The 18,892-nt window shown below is 38.6% G+C and overlaps 1 protein-coding gene across 2 annotated transcripts in view; it reads right to left on the bottom strand.

Moving 5' to 3' along the window:
• hecw1a (HECT, C2 and WW domain containing E3 ubiquitin protein ligase 1a) overlaps positions 1 to 18,892 on the bottom strand; it is a 101,158-nt gene that overhangs the window by 70,850 nt on the left and 11,416 nt on the right. For both annotated transcript variants that reach the window (XM_084746953.1, XM_084746952.1), the window contains exons 2-4: positions 14,097 to 14,154; positions 6,891 to 7,212; positions 2,151 to 2,258 (exon numbers count right to left, since the gene is read on the bottom strand). In XM_084746953.1, the coding sequence (XP_084603079.1) occupies positions 2,151 to 2,258; positions 6,891 to 7,212; positions 14,097 to 14,123 (457 nt within the window). In that variant the 5' untranslated portion in view covers positions 14,124 to 14,154. The remainder of the gene's footprint in view (positions 1 to 2,150; positions 2,259 to 6,890; positions 7,213 to 14,096; positions 14,155 to 18,892) is intronic.

Here is an 18,892-nt window from a genome sequence, read left to right on the forward strand (position 1 = left end):
AGGCAGCTATATTATTTGTATTAGTTTTATTGTTGCCTCTGTGGCTCTTCCATGCTGACAGAGTAAATGTTTTTTTTTCTTTGGGAGGGGGGGGGGGGGTATGAATACTTGGATCAGGTTAACATAACACCTCCAGTCCTGTAAAAGCCTAAAGCTTGTGAAAAAGCCACCTCCGCCTGTGATACAGAGGCTGGCGTTACTAAATGGGAGCACCTGGATGGCTTTACACTGATAAATGTATTCTGTTTCATGTGTGCATCCACGTACTCTCTCTCACTCATACACACAATTCCCCATGTCCCTAAACGCAGTGATTGTGCACCATTTGTGACTGTCTCCCTGCTCCCGTTCTCCTCCTCTCCCTCCCTCTAATGATGTGCTTCTGTAAGCAGCCCTGCTACTCTCCCACAGACTGATACTTCACAGCAATGTACGGGCTTACAGCCTCAATCCACTTTGTTCTCTGAGACTGATAATCAAAACACCACAGTGGAGACAACTGGCCACTTCAACTGGAGACAAGTAGTCAATGTACTGCAATTATGACCACTTGTATCTGACCACATAGCGTCTACAAGTGAGGGTGCTTTAACACCTAACCTGCGGCTCAACCAAACCCTGGTGTGTCTACCTGCTCTTCAAGGCTATTTACACCTGATATCAACATGTGTACTGGGTGCTCTGATTACAAGTGGACAGCTCAGAGACACAGTGGACACATGGAGATCTGACATTAAACTGCACGTCTTTGAGTTGTGAACAAAACAAGACATTTAAGGATGTCGTCTTGAGCTTGAGCAACATTTTTCTCCATTTTCTGACATTGTATAGACCAAACACTTGCCAAGAACGGCATTATTGCCAGACTCCGTTTAAAAGACAGGCAGTTTCAAGAGTTCTTGAATGAGGAGCAATTTAATAAAATTTGTGAAATGCTGTCTACAACAAATAGTTAATATTTGGGCCTTCTTGTAAATTTGGCAAATGTTGCGCATTATTTTTGTCCACTTGTCCCAACATACTGGCTACTACTGTTGAGCAGCTGTAGTTGGTCTTTGCAAACTGAAATGAAGCAGTGTATGTGTTTATCTGCATATAGATCGGGAAAGTGAAACTGTAATGCCAAATTCTTACATATTTGTGCCTTCTTTTAAATACTGGTGGCTAAAGCTAAAGTGCATTTACCAGCTAACATTTAGGTATTTGAATATTATTATTTAAACTGATGTCTGAACAGCAACATGTTTTATAAAGTTTGTGAAACACTAGCTATGACACAGTCTTAATTTATCAAGACTTCTTGTACATTCTGCCAATGATACACAATAAAACGTGCATTTAGTGTAGTTACTCTTTAAAGATGTGTGGTGTAAGTCTTAAAGGGGTTTACTGGCAGATATGGAACATAATATTCATAAGCGTTCATGTGTCGTGCTTTTGTTACATTAAAAATCCACAAAGGCCACCATGTTGCATCGTCATGTTTTGATAGCAGCCTACAACAGACAAACCAAACACTGACTCTAGATAAGGCCTTTCACATTCACAGCCAGATGTCCATACTGTAGGTTTTCCTACGTGTATGGACGGGGTTAGTGATACAAAGTGTTTGTAATCTGTAAACTCACAGCTAGATGCCACTAAATCCAACACACTGGTCCTTTAAGTTGTGTCTCACAAAAATGCATTTGATCTTTTGTTAGAGCTGACAAAGTGAACCAAACTGATATATTTTAGTGTTGTTTCTTACATCTTGCTATTGTTTTTCAGCTGCACTGTGCCTTCAGTGATGTTTTATTTCATCATTACATTTACAGCACCTTTAAGTAGAGCAATTGAATGTCTCCATATCGCAGAAGGCAATTTGACTGTAATCTACAGTAATAATGCACAGGCAGTTTGATTTTGATGGCTTATGAATATGCAAACACCGATGTGACAGGCTGCATATGAACCTGGCTGAAATTCCACACAGAAACAAGTAAAACATCTATAATAAGCAGAGATGAATAGGTACGATTGATTTAATGTCACAGTACAGGCTGTTTCTTCAGTTGATTTTATTGAGAAGCTTGTTTCCTTGAGGGGAAAACTTTTTTTTTACTCAAGCAAAAAAAAAAAAAAAACAAGAGAGAGTTGTTGTCACTTACAGTCAGTGAAGTTGGCGCTGGAGTCAATTTTCCAAACGATCTGTCCTTTGTGAGATCCGTTGATGCCGCGGTTCTTATAGTCCAGAAAGTTCTCAGACAAAGCCTCATCTGGGGAAAGAGATTCAATTGATGAAACCACACTGCTGCCATAAACCTCCAGAACTCATTTTTATATTGTATTTCCCATTAAACGTTACATTAGAGAAACATACATCATTGATTCTCCCTGCAGAAATGTCTTTAATTCCCTACCAGTTATGGGTGTGTTGTCTCATATCTTAAGATCAGTACATATCTTATATTGACACGCCAATATTTACAATATTGTGACTTACTGATGTATTTACATTATGACTGTGTCCAGCAGAAACAGTGTCTGACAGTGAATGTCATGTTGCTACTGGCTCTACTGTGGAGGAGTTTCAATTGGCGCTGAACATTCGACCAAAATTTCATCAAATTGGCAACATGGCTGACTGCAAGTTTCAAAATGCAACAGTCACAATATTTGTTAAAAGGTTAAATGTGTGTCAAAATACCATTTTCAATTAAATATTCTCATGCATTATTTGCATTATAACTAAGTATATCTTGGGTGTGGTTTTCATATAAGCTTTTACAGATTTCTAGCCACACCTCACATGTACTTTTAGATTTTGATTGTGTGTGTGTGTATGAAACAAAACCCTCCAAAATTCTTCAGACTTGAAAAAAACATCTTTTGGTAGAGATCCCTGCAAAAATCGCACCATACTTATTTTAATGTTTTTCTATGTAAAATGACAAGAACAAAGAATACATTATCAGTCCCTCTATATCACAAATCATACTGCTTTTGCAATACCAGAAATAATAGTTTTAATTATTATTATTGTTATATTGACTCTAAGATAGGTCATGTCAGGATCTGGCAATTGATTGATCGTTAATGATATCATGCGTTCAAATTGCAGTAATTAATCAGAACAGCAAATCACAATGTCACATTCTGGGGTTTTACAGAGACTCGCAGTGCAGTCAGTCACAGCCAGCTGAGGATGTGAGGAAAAAGTGACAGCACAAGCAGACAGCTGTCAGTCAAACAACAGGCTGAAGTTACTTTAACAGTCACCAGCTGGATACATTTGGTGAGGTGGTGTGTGTGATTCACTCCTGCTGTCACTATAAGAAGGCTCAGGAAGGATGTATCTTCAGTTAACCTTATTATAAACTTCACATACTGTGCAGCATTTTATACTGCTGACAGGAAGTTTGGTTGTGTGGTTCTATAACAACAGAAAATAAAAGACTTACAATGAGTATTAATTATATGAAGAATTACATACAGCATTATGCATGACCTCCACGTATTATAGCATACAAACTAATGAACAATAACATGCATTGTCTCTCATGTATGTGCATTAATGTGCAGAACACGTCACTACTGGGCAGAGCCACAGCTCATACTCCAGCTGACTATTTGCCATGTATGCACTGAATGGCACACTGGAGTGGTGACTTGTTATGAGCGCTCTTACTGCCTACAACAATCAGTGTTTCACTCCATGACACAGTATTGCAACACACAGCACTATATTTGTGATAACTATGCTATGATTGCTGCTTGCTTCACACACCCAGTGAATGCACAGCTAATCATGCTAACTAACAACATACTCATGAACACACACAGCCCACATGCAGCAACTTACTCATATCTGCAAACAGAAAAGGACATTAACTTAACAATAATAATAATTATTATAATAATAATGCAAGTCTAACTAAGGTTTTCACTCAACTAAAGTAACAGCTCACTTGTCCTGAATCTCTCCAAGTGGAAAAAATATACAATTAGCGTCTGCCACGACTGATTGATCGACAGATTATGTAACCACTAGGCCTACGCTGTAGGGGTGACTAAGAGAGATGACAAGCCAGGATATGAAACTTAAGGAATAAATATGCAAACAATGTAAAACTTAGGCAGAACACATGAGGGGATATGAAATCGTCTTCACAGCTGCTGTGTACCAAATGGAAGTTAGACTCAGCAGGTCTCTTTGTATCAGTGACACTAATCAGAAAGCCACAGCTCTGCTATTGTCTGATCCTCTGTAACAATCTGTTCATCCACCATCTATATAAATATATTCACACTGACAATCAATTATATCATACACATATACTGCAGTTCTGTAGGCCATAATCATCAAACAATAGCAGCAGTTTGGTTTGGCAGGTGGGTTGCAATTGTCATGGTTTTGGATTTTGGACACTTCCTGTTTTATTTTGTAGTCTTGGTTCTCCCTCATGTGTTTTGGTTTTACTTCCTGTCTGTCCTGTATTTTCACCTGTCTCTGACTGCCCTCACCTGTGTCTTGTTTTCCTCCCCCTCCCTAGTGTATTTAATCCTGTGTCTTGTCTTCTTTACTTTGTTGGTTCATTCACTCGCCTTGTCGTTTGTCGGTGTTCGGTTTGCTTGTATTTTTAATTCAGCCTGGATTTTGAACTCTCCCTTGTCACTCATGTAAGCTTTGTTTTTGGTCTTTTGTTTATTAAATATCCTTTCTGAACTGCTCTCCTCTGCATGGTCTGCATTTGGGTCCAACCCTGACTTTTCCTGAGCTCATCATAACAGCAATGCCTGATAATCAATGATCGGACAATCATAGATGAAAATTTCAATCAGCTGTTTGCAATTTGAGAAGTTCCACAATCCACTTCTCAACATGGCTGTCTTCAGATCCATTACAAACTGTAGAGAGCCTGTTTTAATATGGCAGTAGTATTTACAACTTGTGGCTAAAACCCAGTTAAACCTTGGATGAAACTGTATTGCAATATTAAACTATATTTTTGACAACATGGTTGTCTTGTTTAAGTAAACTTTATTGGAACTGTCACTGGATGAAACTGACCCAGGCTCTGTCTGGCCGTGTAGCGTGACACTTTGCACAGATGACTCAGAAACAGTGTCTGCCAGGTCTAGTGTCCATGTGGCAACCTACTCAACTGACTGCTGAAGAATGCCAACAGTGTGGGAAGCCAGTAAATGATAATGTCTTGGTTTTTGCACTATAAACACCAGCTAGTTAGATGAAGGATTTCATAGCTTCAGTGAGAATACACAAGAAGTTACAGAAATTACAAGATAAAGACACTATTAAAAGCATGGATGTTCATTGGTATCTTGCCATGAAAGTTCTTTCAGCTGATATCAGTGTCGGCAAAGGTTATAGAGACAGAGTGCAATGTGTCATACTTTGAAAACCACACCCACCAGTGGGGGAAACGGTTGGCGCCACAATAGGAAACCAAGTGCAACGCTAACAAAGTGACTGTAGCTCGTTCAGCATGTCAGTGGATCATTTTAGCACCCTGTGTCTACCAGAGAGGAAAAGTTAACTGATAAACTTTGTGTTCCTTCTCCCTTCTTACCCTGCTTTTCTGTGAGAAATGATCCCGTTGAATGGACAGAGGTGAAATATTTTAATTTGAGTAACTATTTGAGATCAGCAGGTATGATCATCGTTTCGATCAAAACCAGGTGTTTTACAATTTGTCTGGTCAAATTGGCAGCTGTAATCAGGGTATAAAATTACTGGGTGTCAGGTTTGGCAGCTTATAAAAACTTAGCTCTGGGTTCTTTAACTTATTTACCTCGTTGGTAGTGTATCCCAGCACACAGCAGCTTTTAGACATTATTCTGTTGTTTGCTAGCAGACAGAAAGTGACAAGAGGCACCTTCACACAATATAAGTCAGTGGATTGTTTTCAGTGGGGCTTAAAGGGTCTCTGTCTCTATGAAGATGTAGCCTAAAAGGCTGGATCGGGTACTGGCAAGTATGCAAGTCTATGTACCAATACTATGATATCACATGATTTACTAACCCTCCAGCCAAAATCTTTTCACAGGATGCTGAAGTCACGGCTCGTCCAACTCTGACTCTGGCTTTACTTGATATTCTGAACCTAACCAATCTCCCTCCTCATGTCTAAACCCAACCAATCCTAACTAGTGGTGTTACCATTATCCCTATATCCACAATAACTTAAATCATTTCTGTTTTGTTTTTCTGTTTTCCTTTGTCTACCTTCCCTAACGCCCCCTCCACACAAACACAGACAGGACGCTGGGACACCATGACTAACTATCTAACTACTCCCACAGTGTGTGGTTACTACTGCTGTACAAAATCATGTTTGTACGGATATGAAGATTACAGAGTCTCACTCCACCTCCCTACATTTGTATTGTGTGCAATTCATTTGGAAAAATGCGTACTTCCCATAAATATCGTGATAATATCATTATCAGTCTTTGAGCTGTGAAAAAAAAATCTGATATCATGACAGTATTGGCTGATACACCAAGTTCAGATATCTGAATCAGTACTAAGAAGGGAAAAATGGTTTTAGAACAGTAGAACTCTACTGGACATGCAGACAGTTTTGGTTTTATTTGCACAGATTTTGAGGCAGCCACCTTAAAATAATAAAAACTTCCAAGAAAATCAGAATGTAGCAACCATCACACAGCATAATAACTTATAGAGTTCTAATGCTCTCAATGAAGTCCCACTTCATTGCAGAATGGAACAAACTGTGGTTAAAAATGATCTAAATACTTCAAAAGAAACTATCTGTTTTAACATTTGAACACTTATTCTACAACTTTTATGGCTACAGTCATTAGATAGACTTCAGTGATTATGATTCACCTTGTATTAATCAATATCATCATCTCTCACTTACCAATAAGATACATTCCGATCCAGTCCCCAGCGTCCACTTCCTCCTTGATGTCCCATGTGATCACCAGGTCTTCAGACTGTCCTATGGTGTAGTGGGAGGAGCTGATGGTGAGGGTGGAGCGAGCGTCCGGGGAGACCAGATCAGTGTCGCTGGTGGAGCGCGACAGCCCCAGCATGAAGGCCTCCTGGTTCAGGCCGTTGACGGCGAAGCTCTCCGGGCCGTAGCTGTGACGAACTGCGTCCTTACAGCGCTGCCGGGTCTGGCCGCTGCGCGTCGGGGAGGCCATGGCCGCCAGGCCCAGGAACCGATTCTGGTACAAGTTCTGCAAGAGAACGCACGGGGAGCAGCTTTTAGTCAAATAGAGTTTATGAAGAGTTTTGTTCAGAACAAAATCAAAGGAGAAAACTCCTCATTGGTGTTTCTGTTGGATGTCTTCTCAAATTAGCTTCTGTAGCTGTCACCTGGTGCACAGTGACTATTTTGAGTAAATTTTAGTCCACTGTAGCTTAAAAACTTTTTCCAAAATCCAGTAATTTTGTTCACATGACCACCAAAATCTGTGAAAAATCTATAATGTTCCCTGGGTATACCCGCCAACTTTGAGATCTCAAACATATGGAGGATTTTAAAAAAATTAATTTCAGATACTTTACTTCCTGCATTTTGGTTACTTTTACAGAATGGAAATAAAAAAGGTACACTGCAATAGCACTTCTATGTTAAATACTCCACTCTGACATAAACTAATATTCATCAGTATTCTTTCGTTTGTTTTGTGTCCTGCCCCATAAAGCAAATTGAGGTGATAGACTTCTATGTTAAATACTCCACTCTGACATAAACTAATATTCATCAGTATTCTTTCATTTGTTTGTTTTGTGTCCTGCCCCATAAAGCAAATTGAGGTGATAGATTTTATAAAATGAATGCCTCTTTCCTTTAAAGTTTTCTGTAAGAAATGGGAAAATCTGGTCCGGTGTTGCTGTAATGGTGTCCAGATGAAAACAGTAGCTGTTCGGACTCATAGGGCTTACACATACTGCACAGTGCCAGAAACAAGTTCTGATAACGAAAAGGAAAAAACGGTGTGAAGATTTGGAGGAATACAGGAGAATTATGATCCTGTTAGGTAATACGAATAGTGCAAGGAAAAATCTGATTCTTCTGGGAAAATTGGGAGGGTTGACAAGAATAACCCTGCATTTGTCAGGGAATGGCTTTAACATGTGGTGTTTTTAAAATGATGTAATAAAAATACATTTTTAAAATATGTGCTGTACAGTAGTTCCCCTTTAGGATACATTCAAGGTTGCATTACTCATTTAAATGGCGATGTCGGTTTGTGTCTATAACAAACTTAATTCTCATGTTACTGTCCTTTCATCCATGTTTGAGTCTGTAGCTAAAAGCAGCTCATGTTGTAAAGTTGTCTCTCACTCTTTTACTCAAAAGCACAGAGCCAGTGTGTGTGTGTGTGTGTGTGTGTGTGTGGATCTAAATGATTTAGCAGCTTACTTGTTAGCTGCTGAAAATGAAGCTTATAAGTCACTTAGTCATCCTTGGCCACTGAATGGATGTGTGTGAGTGTGCTATATTTGTCCGCAGCTAATCTTGCATATTGGACCTATCAGCCTGATATTTTTTTGTCCAAATTTATGACTGTATATTCAAGGACCTGTTGTGGTGGCTGTGATTCACATTTTTTGAGAATAAATGTGGATAAAATCATCATGTTTAAATATAACACTGGCGACAGAGAAGAATTGTGGGATTGTACAGTACAAAACCCATCAGACAGGTTTAAGGGATGTAACTGATCAAAACTGGCTTTCAATTTCAATTATCACAATCAAAGGCGGTATTGTCAATTCTTCCAGTATTTTTTCTTTTCACCTCCATCTGGAAAAACTGTAACAATTAATTAGCATCTATTCTGATAATCCACTAATTGGTTTGAGTTTTTAGGAAAAGTGTCACAATTCTCAGATTTCAGCTTCATAAATGTGAATATTTTTTGGATTTTGAATTTGACCCTCATGCCGATTAAGGGCCAGGTTGATTTTGTTAGTCCACAAACACTGCTGGAGTTTCACAGATAAACGGTGTTGCAGAAGCTCTCAAACAATGGAAGTGAGTGGTGACCAGTTTTCAAAAACAACTGAAAAAAAAGCTCTGACATGTCGTTTGCACACTGTCACACCACACACACACAGTTCAGACATTGTGCCTGTCCAAGATCTAGGCTTAAAACATGGTGGAAATAACATGCTGGCATGTTGGGGCTTTAGGAGACTTGGATTACACCAGACGAGCAGTATGGAGGCATTTTATGTTTTTTTTCTGTTGTTTTTGGTCACCATTCACTTCCATTGTTTGGGAGATTCTGCAACACTGTTTTCCTGTGAAACTTCAGCAGTGTTTTGTGGACTAAAATACTAAATCTGACCTTCAATCGGCCTGAGGGTGAGGAGATAATGACCTAATTTTCATTATTGGGTGAACTAAAGTCAAATATGATTGTGGATTTAGAGAATTGTGACACCCCTAGTCACTATAGACAAATTATAATAATTAGAGCTGCAACAATTAATCAAGTAATCAGTTTGAATTATGTTTTAAGGAAAAAAAAAAACTACATGTCAAAATTCCTTGATTCCACCTTCCAGCTTCCAGTGTTAATAAGTTTTGGTTTCTTTACTCCTCTCTGACAGTAAACTGAATATCTTTGGGTTGTGAGGAAAACAAGACATTCGAGGATGGAACAAAAAACTATTAATCAAGAAAATAATCAACCAATTAACCAATTATGAAAGTAATTGTTAGTTTCAGCCCCAATATGTCGTGTTCATGCTTGTTACTTTATAGACATGGACTTAAAACATGCTTATACAACCAACTAGAGGTAAATATTAGTTTGTCCAGAGGCTGATGAATTGTAATGGTGAATATCAAACCATTGTTGGACCTAGAAAGGCTTCTTGTCTGCTACAGTTACCGCTGTTACTGTTACATTTAGATATTTCTATTAAACTCCTGAAATATATCAACATAATGTTCTACTTTGACGTCTATATTCTTGATTTGAAGTGTTAAATGTTTAAGGCTGTGACAAGAAGTCTTTGCCATTGCGTGTGTTCTTCGTTTTTTGATGGAAACATCCAATATCAGAGCGCAGTATCATTTCCAGTTGTCCACAAGACGCTGGCTGCTGATATATGATGCTCTGAGGGTAAGAGCCACAAAAAGCTAAATAACAACATCAAATAAAGATGTGGCAATGTTAACAATGACAAAATGTTCATGTCTGATATTGGATCCAGCACAGAAAACATTTTTCAAGACGGTTTCACAGATCATATCACGTTAACACGGTGAAAACTCTTCACACCAAATGGTAGACAAGTCATTTGGACAATCACACTGAGTGTACAAACACAAAAAGAACATGCAGACATCAACACTTCTTATGGAGCAGTGCACACAAAAGCTATTACATAGGCAGAAGCCCATTATTAGGGCAGTTTTAGAGAAGTGGTGGTGATGAGACTGACACTGATGGGAAATGAGGATCTCAACAAGTGCAAGTATAGTACATCCAAATCTTTTTTTGTAGCTCACACAGTGGTATTCTTTTTCTTGAAAGCTTTGTATAGACTATTTTGAATAAAACACACATCCACGTGTGTTTGTAGAGTCATTAAGTTAAAAGTACATACCTTTAACTTAAGGAAACGGAACGTATATCCAAATATTTATTTGTTCATTCTGAGTATTTCACTACTGGCTCATCCCTGGTGTGATAGTTGGAGATTTGAATGGCTTGTCTCAAAAGTTGACTCTTGACCCGTTTCCATGAAGTTACATGCCTGAGTGCGCTGTAAAATCTGGGGCACTGTTTGTTCCTGGGTCATGGTCGATGTCTAAGGACATGTCCACACTTAGTTTGCCTCAGAAGCATTTCTACAAAGAATATTTTGAATTAATAGAGCATCTCCTCATTTATTCAACATATATTAGGGTTGCAACTAATAATTATTTTCATTATCGATTAATCTGTCCAGCATTTCCTTGATTAATCAATCAGTTGTCTTGTTCTTATAATGTCAAAAAATGGTGAAAAATGTTGATCACTAGTTTCCTAAAGGCCAAGGTGATGTCCTAAAGTGTCTTGTTTTGTCCACAACCCCTGAAGATATTCAGTTATGCTCTAAATTACAATCCTTAAGATTTTCAGTAAGTTAAACACCATTTTGGCACTTTTGCAGAAATAGATATTCAATGTATTTGCATTGTAACTGCCTCTCTATAGAGTGGTTTTCATTGTGACTATACTGGAGCTTGTCTTTTCCACACAGAATTGAAAGTGACGGCAAACGTTCCTCCAAACAGCACTTGTTCAATTGTAGCTTAACAACAGTAACTAGGTATGGCAGATGTGTAAAGCATTTGGATTTCTTCACATGCTGAAGCGGTGTGCATGTGGCTGCAGTAAGAGAGATATGTTGCATTTGATGAATTTGAAGGATGGATTTCATTTGTTTTTCCAAAGCTAAAAGTAAACAAGCAAAATCATAAGAATTTAGTTAAATAAATATGCTGCAAACACGGGCACATATCTAAGGTTGGATCAGTATGATGAAAAAAAATAGCATAGTGTTATTTCAAAAAATAAAGATCATCTTTAGCCAACTACATGATATTCTGGGATGGTTAAATTAGAAAAATCTGGGTCCAGGATTGGAACATCCCCTGTGAGAGCCAAGATGCTACTGTGTATTTATTTGTCCATGCTTTTCATTGGTTTTTGATTGCACTTCACATCCAAACATGTTCAGTGGGACATGATAAAACATCATTTAATCCTCGTCTTCAAATCTATGGAAGAGTGGGGACATGAACCTTTAGCTTTATAGCATTACATCATATCATCATGCACATAACTGAGGGTCGGAAAGCCCTGAAGACAAACTCCTCCCAAGTGCAAGCTACAAAAATCTAAAGAAAAATATGAAGAAACAATGTGAACATGTTTCGCAAAACAAAAGCACCGCCATATGTGAGACCCTTTTATGAAGATCTTGATTTAAAATGATTTGGCTGTAAACTAAAGGCCAGCTAGAGGTTTCAGTCAAGTGACTAGCTTAGCATTAATTAGCTGGCTAGTCACAGCAAAAAACATCATTTCAGCCATAATCAATGGTCATCAGCTACTATGAAAAGCCTGTTAGTAATGTGAGTGATAAATCTGCCACTATTATTATAGTAAACAGCATATTTGCTGTGTTATGAGTGGAGAGCTTAGTATTAGGATTAATTGCGTATCCACCTATTTTGTTAAGACTGTCCCAGTTACTGTAGGGTATTACTGAAACACCATATAATATGCTGAAAGACAAAACAACTATACATAATGTATTTCTGTTGTTTTAATCACAGGATGTTGATTATTACTATTTTATTGGTTTGACACCCCCTGTATCCAGTGGCCAGTTTAGTTTTTACAGTGTAGTAGTGTTGCCACAGTACTGAAATTTCTAACTTCTATACAAAGCCATGAAAAATATCAGTTTTCAGTAGCATTTTCAACACCACATGGAAAAACTGACACAACCCTAACCTTTAAATGTTGACTTTTGGATTTGCTTCTGCTTTTTTCTCTTCACGCTCATTGTATTGACTGTGTATATACAGTATGTGATGCAGACGTCACTGATGATGTAAACTGTATTACAGCTATAAGGTTCATGTAGCACTCATGTTGCACAGAGACAAAAAAGACAACCAGTTGTATATGCATTCATGAAATTCTTCAAAGATGAGATGAGGTAGGAGAATCTAACACTTGGTATGAGAGAATTTTAAACACAGATTTCATTCATACTTTGTCAGTGGTTCTATCATTCATCAAATTTCTCCGGTATTCATCCAAACAATATTTTTCACCACTATCATTATCGTTATAGTTGTTGTGTGACTTTTAAAATGATATATTTATAGTAACTGTTAGTTATCATTCTTGATGTGTAACTATGAACGCACAGTCAATGTGGATTCAGTGTGATACTGTAGCAATGGTGGCTACTGTTAGGGCTGCACAATTAATAGCAATTGCAATAAAATCACGATATTGTCAAGTGCAATATCCAAATTGCATTAACATGAGGTACTGTAGTGCTGCAGAGATGATCCAGCCTGAAAATCTTGTTCTCCAGACAAAATGAACCATGTTTGTTTGGTACAGACCTCAATAAATATCATGAACATGGAAACTGTAAAGCAAAACTGATCATTTCAATTAATCGTATCACATAACGCAGTTTCATTCAAAATAATTGCAATATGACTTTTCTACCAAATTGTGCAGCCCTAGTTATTGCAACAGTTGATGTTTAATAGTACAGTTCAAATATTCTGAATGACAAGTATTGAAAAATCTATATTTTTGGCAATACTACAGTGTAGTGTATAAAAACAGGAGAAAATAAACTGATAAATAAATAAATTCACTTTCCTGTGTCTGAGTTTCTTGGTTGGTAATCCTATTTTGACTACACTGACCAGGATTCAGTTCATTAAAGTATGAAGAATGTGAGCCTCTGAGCTTCCCAGCATGTGAAAACATGGTTTTAAAGGTGTAGCAGGACCCACTGAGACTCGAGTGTGCGTTCAGCAGACACTGTGATCACTGCAAGATGCAGCATCATTACCAACATGTCCAAATGTGAGGGAGAGTTTTCCATCCTGGGATCTCAGATCAGATCAGAGAATGCTCCAGTTAGGAAGGAGCTTCAGGGCACGGCTCAGCCAGCCTTGACGGATCGGTCTAAATGCTGAAGCTCTTTGTGCGTGCAGTTTGTGATGAACCAAGGATATCTGCACGCACAGTACAACTTCTACAAAGATATGAATGTTAATGAAAACCCAGCATGACTGATTAAGTCTAGGGTTATAACAGTATGTTGGTTATTTAATTGATTTTGTAGATGTTGTTCTTTGTTAAGAAAAGGATACATTGCAGTTACTTTATAGGTTGGCAATGGACATGATCACATTTAAAGACACAGAATGTCAGCACAAAATGGTTTGATTTTGGCTGTTTTTCACTCAAAATCCCATATTCCACCAGAAAACTGGATGATGGGTGGTGGTAAGCAGGCAAATGGAGGTGGGTAGTGGGTGATGGCGGTGGGGAGGGGGGGCACTGACCTTGATACTACAGAGCTGCATCAGCATAATGACCAGTCAACCCAAAGCAGACCAAAACCTGAGGGAAGTGGAGGAGGAGAAGGGCGGTGTGTTACAAACCAGAGAAACAAAAAGCAGAGGCAGTGAATGCAGCAGGTGAACGTCAAGTATGGCATCTGTGTGCAACAGCATCATCATACTTTCATACTTCATCTGCGCCAGATAAAAATATGAATCATTGAGGAGGAGCTGAAGCACAGATGGACGAACAAAGAGGAAACAGAGAGACAAAGACACTGACCTCCACGCACAAACACAGATATACAGCAATGAACAGACAGAACATCATGTATGATGTTCGACTCAAAACATATTCGACACAGCAGCAGACAACATCTCATCAGGTTTCATGTGCATCTATGGATGGTCACATGGTTTGCTTTGCTGCAGTGGAGAGGCAAGCCTGCAAAGGAAGAACATATTAGCAGGAAGATGGTGTGATGTCCTTTTCTTTAAAATGTGATCTCTTTCAGGGACATGATGCAACATTTTCATTGGTTGTTTATCACAGGATCTTAACTTTTAGTTGATTTAAGGCTGATATAATCAATATCTTTATAATGATAATTTATCAAATGACAATGTGAAATCAATATGACAGTCAAGGCACAACAATAAGGTTTATGCACCTGGCCGGAGCAAGTAAGATGCCATGTTGGGCAAGTTTCTGGCAACTCACTTGCCCAACTGGATAAGTGGCAAAAAAAGATTTTTTTCATTTATTATCATATTAAACTGAATATCTTTGGGTTTTAGAGAAAACAAGACATTTAAATACATCAGCCTGAACTTTAAAAAGAAAATGAGATGGACAGTTTTCACTATTTTCTGACATTTTGTAAATAGTGCAGCTAGGGGTGTGATGATATTTCGATTCAATGTTCAACAATCAGATATTATCCATGCAAAGTGAAAATATTGAACTATATTGTTATTTCTAAGATAGACCTTTATTTTGAAAATCACATGGCGTGTCTGTCAAAAATGTCTGCCAGAGTCATAAAATTGTTAAATCATAATTTAGTTGTGTTTTGTGAGTTGACATAAATATAATTGAATGTTAAATGGACATACATCATTTGACTCGAAGAATCTATGTAATATCATATCATATTGAAATTGGTGTTTTACACCCCTAGCTGCAGCCCCAGATTAAATATGACAATTAACTTTAGTTGTTGTTAACTGCTAATAAATAGGCCAATTTGTACAGGGGCAAGTAAATACTGATATCAGGCAAGTAGATTCCTGACACACTTGGCCAACCAGACCAGTGAAATAAAAAACAATGTTGAACCCTGGAATGTTCCAACTTTGTGGCAACAGTATGAGGAAGACCCTTTGCCGTTCCTGCATGACTGTGCTCCTGCGAACAAAGACATTCATAAAAATATTCTTAGATGTATATTTTTGTACTTATACATTTACATACCATTAATAAAAGACATTGAGCATAAAAAACCTTGATTACACAAATTCTAAGAAGCCCATCTGTAACTTGTGTGTTTGTCATCTATAAATTTAGTTGAAGGCACCTGCTGCTCTCCTTACATAATGCAGCACAAATGAGGGTTTAGTCAGTGAACGGCCATGCATCAAAACTTTTTGGAAGACAAGATCACAGCAATGTTAGAGGAGATTGAAGCCAGGCCGCATGTGTTATTCAGTAGACTAAATATCAGCTTTGGGACAAACAAGCCAAACATGTTGTTCCTGTCACAGTGTTCATTAAGCTGATGCAAAGTTCACCACAGGCTTGGGGGCATATGCATCCCAAACTGCAACACCCCGACACGACCAGCAGGAAAATCACTGAGGTCAAGTCCAGACGCTGCTTAGAGATAAGATCATTTCCAAGTCAAAGTAGGGCTTTATAACTACTTACATATGATGTTCAAAGAGCGTGTTTGTGTGGGACAATGTGTTACCAAGGCCATGAGGCAGGTCTATCTAACTTACAAAATAAACATATCTATTCTGCCCCTAAGCTCGTAACATCTCCATGCTGTGCCCTCTGACACAACAGACTCTGCAGGTTACAAGTAACCAGAGTCTGCTGATCCGTACGTGTGCCATGCAGTTGCAAATGTTAGCTGCTGTTATTTTACCAGTCTGGTGATCACTTTTGGATTTCAGTGCTAATGCATTGAGAGATTGGTACATCTCATTTTGAGCCACACATTTCCTGTAAAACCCACGTACCATGTGGTGTTGTATTCCTCCAGTGTGAAATTAAAAAACAACTGGCCAGTTTTGCAAAAGCCCGTGTAGAGCTGCAATAATTAAATGAGCAATCGAATATTCATTTATTATTAAGTCAATCACAAACTATTTTGATAATTGATTAATCGTTTGGAGTACTTTTTCCAGAAAAAAAGAAAAATTCTCTGATGTCAAATGTGGACAGCTTCTGGTTTCTTTAGTTCTCTATGAAAGTAAAAGTGAAAACACTTAAGGACGATTTAAGAACACTGATCAACATTTTTCCCAATTTTTTGATATTTTATGCATCAACCAACTGACTGATTGATCGACAAAATAACTGACAGATTAATCAATGATGAAAATAATCATTAGCTGCAGCCTTAACCTGACCCAGTTATAAGTAGTATCTATGGATGGGAATCTCTTGGCACCTCATGATTTGATTTGATTCTGATTCAGAAAGCTACAATGTGATTATAAAACGATTATCGATGCATCTGAATGTATTAAAATTTTAAGCTTTTAAGCCAGAGGGTGCTGTCGGATTGTGTCAGTCTGCAGCTGCTCACTCAGTCAACTGACCATAAAACTCAATAAGTTGGCTAATTTAGAGCATAAATATGACACGTTTACATCTATTATGTTTCATGATCCAATTGGTTCAGCTGTGAGTAAGCTGCCCCCTGATGGTCAACTTAACGTTAGTCTGTGCTCAGTCTTTCACTTACTCTTTAGTCACAGGAAAAAACAAAACTTGAATTCCGATGTTGTTAAGCCTGTGGTATTGTTGCAACATGTCACTGTTTTCCAACGCACTACTGTTAACTGTGTTGTAGATGCCATTAGCAAGTTAGCTCTGTTAGCGGTCCTACGGCATAACGCCTCTGAAATCAATGGAGGCCAATCTGACAGAGAATACAGCACCTGTGGTGACTTTACACTGCAGCAGCTCTGACCAGACTCTGACACTGGAGACAATGAAGACGGGGGACAGGAGGCATGAAGCAGCTGAAGAGTGAGTTTGTAACTTTATCTAATATTTGACGAGTGACGACTAGTTGACTAATGGTTTAAACTGACGAGTACTGGTCGACTAGGGAAATCTTTAGTCGGGGGTGGCCCTAATTTTTTCCCCCTACCCTTAGTAGTTTCACTGTCTTTGTTGTAGCTGAATTTCTGTATCTCTGTGGTAGTTTCCATCTTATTCCGCCTAAATCTGCCTCACTTGTGACTTTGCAATTACATGCAATTTTTCCCACTGGGCATATCATAGGCAGCAAAGACGGTGATGCAGTCTGATCAACAACAAACACAGCCTTCCCTGCTTTTTTCAAAGCCATCGGATAAAGCCAGATTTTAGAAAAATCTGTCCTGCAGTTGTTTGACTTTTGAAAAACCGGAGCCACTCAAACTGTGGGACGTGGCACAAGGGATGAAAATGCTGTGCAGTTTCACATAAAGTGGGCCACCTGGTCACCCTATCGATTGACCTGCTTTCCAGAAAAAAGCTCTCAGAAAATAGTGCTTCTACTTAAAACTCTGGGGATAGCTTAACTTGTTTTATTTTAGACTTTAACTCAGGTCTAAATCTACATTATGATTCAGATTTCACTCTTTTGGCTCTTTTTGATTTTTTTCATTTATCAGTTTCATGCCAGTGAACGGATCAGGTTATTATTGGAAAACACCCTCAGATCTTATCATACAACACAGACTGAATGTCACTTTTTACCCTGGTCAGACTTCTGTTACAGAAAATGTAAGAAAAGTCTTTTAATAGTGTATTCAAGGACAATCTGAAATCCAAGATTTGAGAGTGAGCTGCTGAATAGCAATGCTTTAAATCCCAGAAACAAGCAGAGTCACGTGATCCTTTCCTTGATGTCCTTATTTTCTTATTGTCCCTTCTGCATTACTGTATCAGGTGACAGACTCCAGCAGTGGTCCTGTTGTAGAACTAACAAAGAAGGTGGGAATTCAGATGTGTAGACACAGCAGTGTGCACAATATGACACACTTATGCAAATATTTAAGAGCATGGGCACAAACAAAAAGTGCACTAACTCATGTTTCCCAGTCAGCAGTCCCTGCAGTCCTCATTAGTCATGTAGTGCCATAATAGTATGGTGCCCTATATCTAGCTGCATTAACAGACATGCATAGTAATCTCCAGGGAAATATCCCCAGTTGTCCTTCCTACTTGTTCTGACACTCGCATAATTAACCACTATAATTGTGTTCAAGACGCCACGATTATTAATTCTGCACACATGTAGAGCAGGCACAATGGTAGAGAGAGCAGAGCTTCTGCTGGAAGTGAAATGAAGCGATTCTACGGCTCGGTAATGATCTCCTGACCACTCTGAGGTCGTCCTGCTTCAGCTTATTGTTCACCTAAGGATGGCTAACCGGGTCTATGATCTAATCACGGCCGTCCTCACGAAGCCTCGGCTCTGCGGCTGCCCTGCTTTTCACTTCAAGTGAAAGCTGATATGCACTTTATGTGCTGATGTGTTTCATGAAAAACATGCTGCCAACATTGGCTCTTAACC

The sequence above is a fragment of the Lutjanus erythropterus genome, chromosome 21, assembly GCF_056507025.1.
Source record: "Lutjanus erythropterus isolate fLutEry1 chromosome 21, fLutEry1.hap2, whole genome shotgun sequence".
Classification (NCBI taxonomy): Eukaryota; Metazoa; Chordata; class Actinopteri; order Lutjaniformes; family Lutjanidae; genus Lutjanus; species Lutjanus erythropterus.